General features: G+C 34.6%; 1 protein-coding gene across 1 annotated transcript; it reads right to left on the bottom strand.

Annotated features, from left to right (window-relative positions):
- Window positions 1-7,390: 7,390 nt before the first annotated feature.
- On the bottom strand, window positions 7,391-8,581 carry TENT5D (terminal nucleotidyltransferase 5D). Its single transcript, XM_059910399.1, has one exon. It carries the CDS (start codon window positions 8,579-8,581, stop codon window positions 7,391-7,393), a length of 1,191 nt encoding a protein of 396 aa, XP_059766382.1.
- Window positions 8,582-8,821: the final 240 nt, after the last annotated feature.

The following is an 8,821-nucleotide window of genomic DNA, read 5'->3' as shown; positions in this document are numbered from 1 at the left end:
TATGTGTATGCTTCTGTGTGAGATTCTGTCTGTATAGCTTTGCTTTCACCATTTGTCCTAGGGTTCTGTCCGTCCATTTTTGTTTTTTCTTTTTACTTTTTAAAAAACATTTTTCTTAATAATTAGTTTTTATTTTTTATTTTAATAACTTTATTTTGTTTTATCTTACTTTATTTTATTTTATTTTATCCTCTTGCTTTCTTTCTATTTTTTCTCCCATTTATTCTGAGCCGTGTGGATGAAAGGCTCTTGGTGCTCCAGCCAGGAGTCAGTGCTGTGCCTCTGAGGTGGGAGAGCCAACTTCAGGACACTGGTCCACAAGAGACCTCCCAGCTCCACGTAATATCAAACGGTGAAAATTTCCCAGAGATCTCCATCTCAACACCAAGACCCAGCTTCACTCAACGACCAGCAAGCTACAGTGCTGGACACCCTATGCCAATCAACTAACAAGACAGGAATACAAACCCACCCATTAGCAGAGAGGCTGCCTAAAATCATAATAAGACCACAGACACCCCAAAACACACCACCAGACATGGACCTGCCCACCAGAAAGACAAGATCCAGCCTCATCCAACAGAACACAGGCACTAGTCCCCTCCACCAGGAAGCCTACACAACCAACCTTAGACACTGGGGACAGACACCAAAAACAATGGTAACTACGAACCTGCAGTCTGCAAAAAGGAGACCCCAAACACAGTAAGATAAGCAAAATGAGAAGACAGAAAAACACAGAGCAGATGAAGGAGCAAGGTAAAGACCCAGCAGACCTAACAAATGAAGAGGAAATAGGCAGCCTACCTGAAAAAGAGTTCAGAATAATGATAGTAAAGATGATCCAAAATCTTGGAAATAGAATAGACAAAATGCAAGAAACATTTAACAAGGATGTAGAAGAACTAAAGAGGAAACAAGCAATGATGAACAGCACAATAAATGAAATTAAAAATACTCTAGAAGGGATCAATAGCAGAATAACTGAGGCAGAAGAACGGATAAGTGACCTGGAAGATAAAATAGTGGAAATAACTATTGCAGAGCAGAATAAAGAAAAAAGAATGAAGAAAACTGAGGACAGCCTAAGAGACCTCTGGGAAACCATTAAATGCAACAACATTCGAATTATAGGGGTCCCAGAAGAAGAAGAGAAAAAGAAAGGGACTGAGAAAATATTTGAAGAGATTATAGTTGAAAACTTCCCTAATATGGGAAAGGAAATAGTTAATCAAGTCCAGGAAGCACAGAGAGTCCCATACAGGGTAAATCCAAGGAGAAACATGCCAAGACACATATTAATCAAACTATCAAAAATTAACTACAAAGAAAACATATTAAAAGCAGCAAGGGAAAAACAACAAATAACACACAAGGAATTCCCATAAGGTTAACAGCTGATCTTGAAGCACAACACCTGCAAGCCAGAAGGGAGTGGCAGGACATAGTTAAAGTGATGAAGGAGAAAAACCTACAACCAAGATTACTCTACCCAGCAAGGATCTCATTCAGATTTGATGGAGAAATTAAAAGGTTTACAGACAAGCAAAAGCTGAGAGAGTTCAGCACCACCAAACCAGCTTTACAACAAATGCTAAAGGAACTTCTCTAGGCAAGAAACACAAGAGAAGGAAAACACCTACAATAACAAACCCAAAACAATTAAGAAAATGGGGATAGGAACATACATATTGATAATTACCTTAAATGTAAGTGGATTAAATTCTCCCACCAAAAGACACAGACTGGGTGAATGGATACAAAAACAAGACACGTATATATGCTGTCTACAAGAGACCCACTTCAGACCTAGGGACACAAACAGACTGAAAGTGAGGGGATGGAAAAACATATTCCATGCAAATGGAAATCAAAAGAAAGCTGGAGTAGCAATTCTCCTATCAGATAAAATAGACTTTAAAATAAAGACTATTACAAGAGACAAAGAAGGACACTACATAATGATCAATGGATCGATCCAAGAAGAAGATATAACAATTGTAAATATTTATGCACCCAACATAGGAGCACCTCAAAACATAAGACAAATACTAACAGCCATAAAAGGGGAAATCGACAGTAACACAATCATAGTAGGGGACTTTAACACCCCACTTTCACCAATGGACAGATCATCCAAAATGAAAATAAATAAGCAAACACAAGCTTTAAATTATATATTAAAAAAGATGGAATTAATTGATTTTTATAGGACATTCCATCCAAAAACAACAGAATACACATTTTTCTCAAGTGCTCATGGGACATTTTCCAGGATACATCATATCTTGGGTCACAAATCAAGCCTTGGTAAATTTAAGAAAATTGAAATCGTATCAAGTAACTTTTCCGACCACAACACTATGAGACAAGATATCAATTACAGGAAAATATCTATAAAAATACAAATACATGGAGGCTAAACAATATACTATTTAATAACCAAGAGATCACTGAAGAAATCAAAGAGGAAATCAAAAAATACCTAGAAACAAATGACAATGAAAACACGATGACCCAAAACCTATGGGATGCAGCAAAAGCAGTTCTAAGAGGGAAGTTTATAGCAATACAATCCTACCTTAAAAAACAGGAAACATCTCAAATAAACAGCCTAACCTTGCACCTAAAGCAATTAGAGAAAGAAGAACAAAAAAACCCCAAAGTTAGCAGAAGGAAAGAAATCATAAAGATCAGATCAGAAATAAATGAAAGAGAAATGAAGGAAACAATAGCAAAAATCAATGAAACTAAAAGCTGGTTCTTTGAGAAGATAAACAAAATTGATAAACCATTACCCAGAGTCATCAAGAAAAAAACGGAGAAGACTCAAGTCAATAGAAGTAGAAATGAAAAAGGAGAAGTAACAACTGACACTGCAGAAAAACAAAGGATCATGAGAGATTACCACAAGCAACTCTATGTCAATAAAATGGACAACCTGGAAGTAATGGACAAATTCTTAGAAATGCACAACCTGCCGAGACTGAACCAGGAAGAAATAGAAAATATGAACAGACCAATCACAAGCACTGAAATTGAAACTGTGATTAAAAATCTTCCAACAAACAAAAGCCCAGGACCAGATGGCTTCACAGGCGAATTCTATCAAACATTTAGAGAAGAGCTAACACCTATCCTTCTCAAACTCTTCCAAAATATAGCAGAGGGAGGAACACTCCCAAACTCATTCTAGGAGGCCACCATCACCCTGATACCAAAACCAGACAAAGATGTCACAAAGAAAGAAAACTACAGGCCAATATCACTGAGGAACATAGATGCAAAAATCCTCAACAAAATACTAGCAAACAGAATCCAACAACACATTAAAAGGATCATACACCATGATCAAGTGGGGTTTATTCCAGGAATGCAAGGATTCTTCAATATATGCAAATCAATCAACGTGATACACCATATTAACAAATTGAAGGGAAAAAAAATATGATCATCTCAATAGAGGCAAAGAAAGCTTTCGACAAAATTCAACACCCATTTATGATAAAAGCCCTGCAGAAAGTAGGCATAGAGGGAACTTTCCTCAACATAATAAAGGCCATATATGACAAACCCACAGCCAACATCGTCCTCAATGTTGAAAAACTGAAACCATTTCCACTAAGATCAGGAACAAGACAAGGATGCCCACTGTCACCACTATTATTCAACATAGTTTTGGAAGTTTTAGCCATAGCACTCAGAGAAGAAAAATAAATAAAAGGAATCCAAATCAGAAAAGAAGAAATAAAGCTGTCACTGTTTGCAGATGACATGATACTATACATCGAGAATCCTAAAGAAGCAGTGGATTAGCAATACAATTTCCTATACTTATTACATAAATTTTATCATTATAACATATAAAATAGAACCACTAAAATAATAGCAGAACTGAAAACAAAACATTAATGTATTTCGTTTATAATGGTAAAGCAAATGAATCCCAAAGCAGGTTAAAATGTTGGGTTTTATGCCTTGCCAAAATGGACTTCATAAGAATGTTTACCAAACTGTAGTCCCACATATCTCCCAATCCTGTTGTAATGTTAATTTACAGAGTTACTTATTTTTAAAAAATCTTCTATAAATGGAACTGCTGTATTCATATATTGATATAATTTTGAAAAGCATTACAATCTTTAAACTTCAAAAATTTTCTCAAATATACACTTTAATTTATATTTTTAAAATTGGGTGAATATTTTCAGATAATAGATCCATCGAATGAAAGGAGTTTTAATCAGATCTCAGGCGTTTTGCATATTGATATCTTTATCAATGTCTAAAACAAAAAGGTGGCTAAAGGCAAATTTTAAAATTGCTTCAATTTGGAGGTATTTTAATAGAGCCTTTCTGAGATAATATAAAAAATGGAATTTGGGCCCAGGAGCTTTCCCAATTTTTTGAAAGATTCACAACTTTTCTAGCTCTGATATTTTGTCTTTAATTTAGCTGGGCTCTCATTTAAAACAATACTTAATCCTTCTCTTCAGTTTTCTTTGACTAAATGGGACATCAGTCACTATTAGAATAACTCTGAATTTAAAAGTTACAAATACTCTAGTAGTAAAACTTTGATAATAACATGTGAATATTTGTGAAATGCAAGAATATTTTAGTTTTCAAAAATATGTACCAATAACTGACACTAAATATGTCCCACTGATATGAATGCTAGAAGTATATCAACAGGTTTTTCTTTTTTTGGTTTTGGTTAGGTTTCTGGAGGGAAAACAAAACAAAACAAAACAAAACTTCTGAGCCAAGACTCAGTCTTGAATTGTATAAAATAAAATAAGAAAAGACAGCACCATTTCTCTCTTGTAATGGGATGACATGCTATAGAGTTATATTTTTAACTAACTTCTATTAGCTCCTTTAGGCCAAGAGGCTAGCACTCATTTCCTTATAAAAAAAAAAACTTTTCCATTTATTATCCTAATGAACAGAATGAGATAATACTGCTTCTCAACCCAACTAGCCTAATATTGGAGAGATATTCATACACTATTGAAGATAAATATTTTTCTGCTTGAGTTGGGAGCAAAGAGGACAGTCTAGCTTGATAATGGTATCGACAGAAAGAAAGCCATGATAGATAAAGCTATAGCTTTCTCTTTAGTGATACCATTCCCTTCAACCAGTTTGGATTCTCTCTCTTGAGAAAAATCTGAGCTTTTTAAATGCGAATTCTGAGCTTCTTTGCTATAATGGAAACACATGCTTGACATGGTAAGAGGAAGCAAATAGCTTTCAGGCCATTTTCCCAGCAGGAGAATACCATAGGGGATTTGCTTTTTAGGGAAGGAGTTCAAATTCTCAAAAGGGCCAAAGGAAACTAAGGGAACACATGGGTGATAAGATGTTTCCAAATAGCTTCAAAATTCTGCTATTCAGCATAAAATGCTACTCTGGAAAATACTGAAACTTTACCCCTGACTCATCACTATCATAGTTTTTTTATTCTTAAATGCTTTTCCTATATCTTTTGTAATTTTTTTGGTACTGTTAATATAGCATAAAATCCTTCAGTTTTATGTAGAAGCACTCTCATTGATATGGGGATATATGTATATGTATAACTGATTCACTTTGTTATAAAGCAGAAACTAACACACCATTGTAAAGCAATGATACTCCAATAAAGCTGTTAAAAAAAATTAAAAAGACGCACTCTCATTAACTGAAAACTAAACAGTATATTTAGGGCAGAAAGATCAATCATTTTTAACCAATACATTATGCAGATAGATGACTGAATTTTCTCTTTAATATAGCATTTTTAGATTCTTTATTTGTCCCAAGCAAGGAAGTGAATCCATACAATGTTTTAAAGCTTCACGGTTGTGATATATATATATATATATATATATATATATATATATATATATATATTCATTCATATACTGATGGCCAGTGGTACTGTGGTATAAAACATTTCATAAATATTGGTTATTTGAAAATGCCATCTTTAGTGTACTTCTTTTGTCCAATACTGTAATATAGAGAAGACAGATTAAGCACAGTCTGTAAGTGACAAATTCTCAGGATATGCCTGTTGGATCATGTTGTGATGGAAAACCTTGCAAAGGTCAATGAAAACTGAGATGGAAACTCATAAAAAATCAGAAGCAAGTAAAAATAGTGAAGTTATCTGATGGTCTTATCTATATTCATTCAGGACAGCTCCTCCCCTTCTGTCATCCCAGGTAATATTGGTCATGGATTATTTTCTTCATTACAGGAAGAAAATACAGTTTTAATCCCACTGGAAGACGTGCTAGCTGCATATTTGATGTAGTGAGTAGATATGCAGATACCTGATGAACATATACAATTGTTGAATAAATTATAGCATTATGCAAAATCTCACATGAGGAGGCACTTAAGTGTCGTGTTAGAAACTGATCTTTGGTAAAGGCAAGATGGAAAAAAAGCCTCATTTAGTAATAATGAAAATATTTTCACTTACTAACACTGAACGTCTCCACATATTAAGATGTTGGTCAAGTCGGTCATAAAACTGGTAAATGCAATAGCTAAAAACCTCTGCCTGCTTTTTTTTTTTTCTGCCTGCTTTTTGCTGTTTGACATGTAGAGTCTCTTTTTAACAGATGATGATAGAAAACTTTCACATTCAGAGTTGGTCATTTTCATTCTTTTCAACTTGTTTGGGGGGAAATGAAGAAATCTGTATAAGTGGTCACAGCATTGGCTGTCCAGCTGGATGGTACTATTCTTCAGATCCACAAGTCAACTTATTTGATAGTTGATAAATTACTAATGGCCAGTGTTTTCCAGAATCATTTTTTCAGTGTTCCTTCAAACTATAGTAGGATTTTGTATCTAACCCAATTCAATTGGGAAACAAAATATATGCTTGCAAAGTCCAGGGTTTTAATATCGTCTGAATCTGTTGTCTTTGAAATTAGGCATTTTTGTTAGGTATTGAAAATTCATTGATGGTAATATTCACTAGCAAAAAATGAAGTGAAGGTAACAAAGAAATTGACTGAATACAAAAATGTTTGCACTGGTCTTTACTGTACGTCTGGATTTTAAAATATGAGTCTGTTCTTTTATATTTTAATCAAAGATGCAGGCATCTCTAATGTATTTGTCATAGAAAATTTGAAAGTCATAAGTAGTCAGTCAGACTTGAAAATCATTTTAAGTGGTCCACAACGTTAAAAGTTGTTATAGCTAATTGATAACATTTGAAAATCATTTAAAGAGGTCATTTCACAGATGATATTGTATTTACTGTGACGGTTTAAGCTATAATTGATGAAAAATAGTTGGTAACTACATAAAAATAAAAATAGAGCTTAAATTTTATGGAATTTGGAAACTTGCTTTTAAGAGGTGTTTAATTAAAGCAAAGCTTCTACTGTTTTTTTTTTTTTAAAGCCATACCATTTGGCACATGAAAGTGTAGTGGGTGGTATGGCTGAAACAATGTAGGTGGTAGTCCAGATGTTACATAATACGTAGGGGACCCTCCCCCAGCAGCAAAGTATGGAGCAGGCAGATAAACGCAAGTTACCTTGCTTGTATTAGGTAGGATATTCTGTTCTCCAAGTACTTTTAAAGCCATAAGGGTGATCATATTGAGGGTCTGTCTTCTTTCATGACCCAGGAAGCAAACAGTGCTTTCATTCACAACTCCATGCAAGGTCATGAGGTAGTCATACTTTCTCTTTTCTTCACCTATGAAATGGTTGTAGAGGTATGATTCAATCTTCTTTTGCTGTTCTGCTACATCAGGAAAATCAATGAAGAATCTAGAACACATATAACGTTCTTGGGTCTTGATTTCTGCTTCACAAACTGGCTTAAAGTTATGAACCAGCAAGTTACTGTATTTCAGAAGGCCACCACCTCTAATTTCCTCAGGTTTTCGGGTAGATATAAGCTTGTGCTGCAAGTGTGTCATTGCTTCTTGGAAGTCTCCATACATGCTTTCAGCTACCACAACAGGATATAATTCTTTGGTTAGCTTACGACTTTTGTCACTGTAGAAATCTAACATGGGATCCAAGACAATTTGAAAGGAATCTACACTAAATTCAAATTGTCGTCTCAGTGAATTCACAAATTTTAGCTCTACATTCTTGCCAGCGTTATTTGAAAGAGAGATGAGACTCCAACGATCATGCTTATTGCAAACTTTGACCATCTTCTGCACGTAAGCCTCTTTCATAGTCTTTAGGGTGCTCTTTTCCTTTTTTACATATTTTGGTAAAAAGTCGAGCAGGCAACCTAGAACTACATCCTTAACAAGCTGAAATTCTTGATCACTTGGTAGTTCAATACCAAAAATAACATCCAGATCCTTATAGCTCATGCCATTGTGGCTTGCAAGTACGTAACTTGCTGTGGAACCACTCAGTCGGGTATCTTTAACAATAATTCCTTGCTCTATCAGTTGATCTTTCACAACATGAATGATATCTTTTGGTTTTACCTCCAATGTGGGGAAATTCCCCCTTCCATGAATTGGAATTACTTCATCTAACACTTGATGCAGTGTTATAACTTGATCCCAAGTGAGATTGCTGAATCTGATTTCAGACATTATGAAGTCAGTAGGTCAACTAGAAAGTAAGCAAAATATTGAGAAGAAATTTAGCATCTTGAAATCAGTGTTATAGCTAAAGCATATGAAAAGTAAAAAATGGACTTACCTGCAACATAAATCAGACTAATACTAGGCAGTAAATTATCAATGTATCTAATTGTGTTCAAATCTATAAGTGAAATAAAAGCCACTATGATTATGTCAAAATTGTTAGATTGATTGGTGCATGTAAACAGA

Source organism: Balaenoptera ricei, chromosome X (genome assembly GCF_028023285.1).
Source record: "Balaenoptera ricei isolate mBalRic1 chromosome X, mBalRic1.hap2, whole genome shotgun sequence".
NCBI lineage: Eukaryota > Metazoa > Chordata > Mammalia > Artiodactyla > Balaenopteridae > Balaenoptera > Balaenoptera ricei.
The sequence above is the reverse complement of the archived record's forward strand: the minus strand, read 5'-3'. Positions and strand labels throughout refer to the sequence as shown.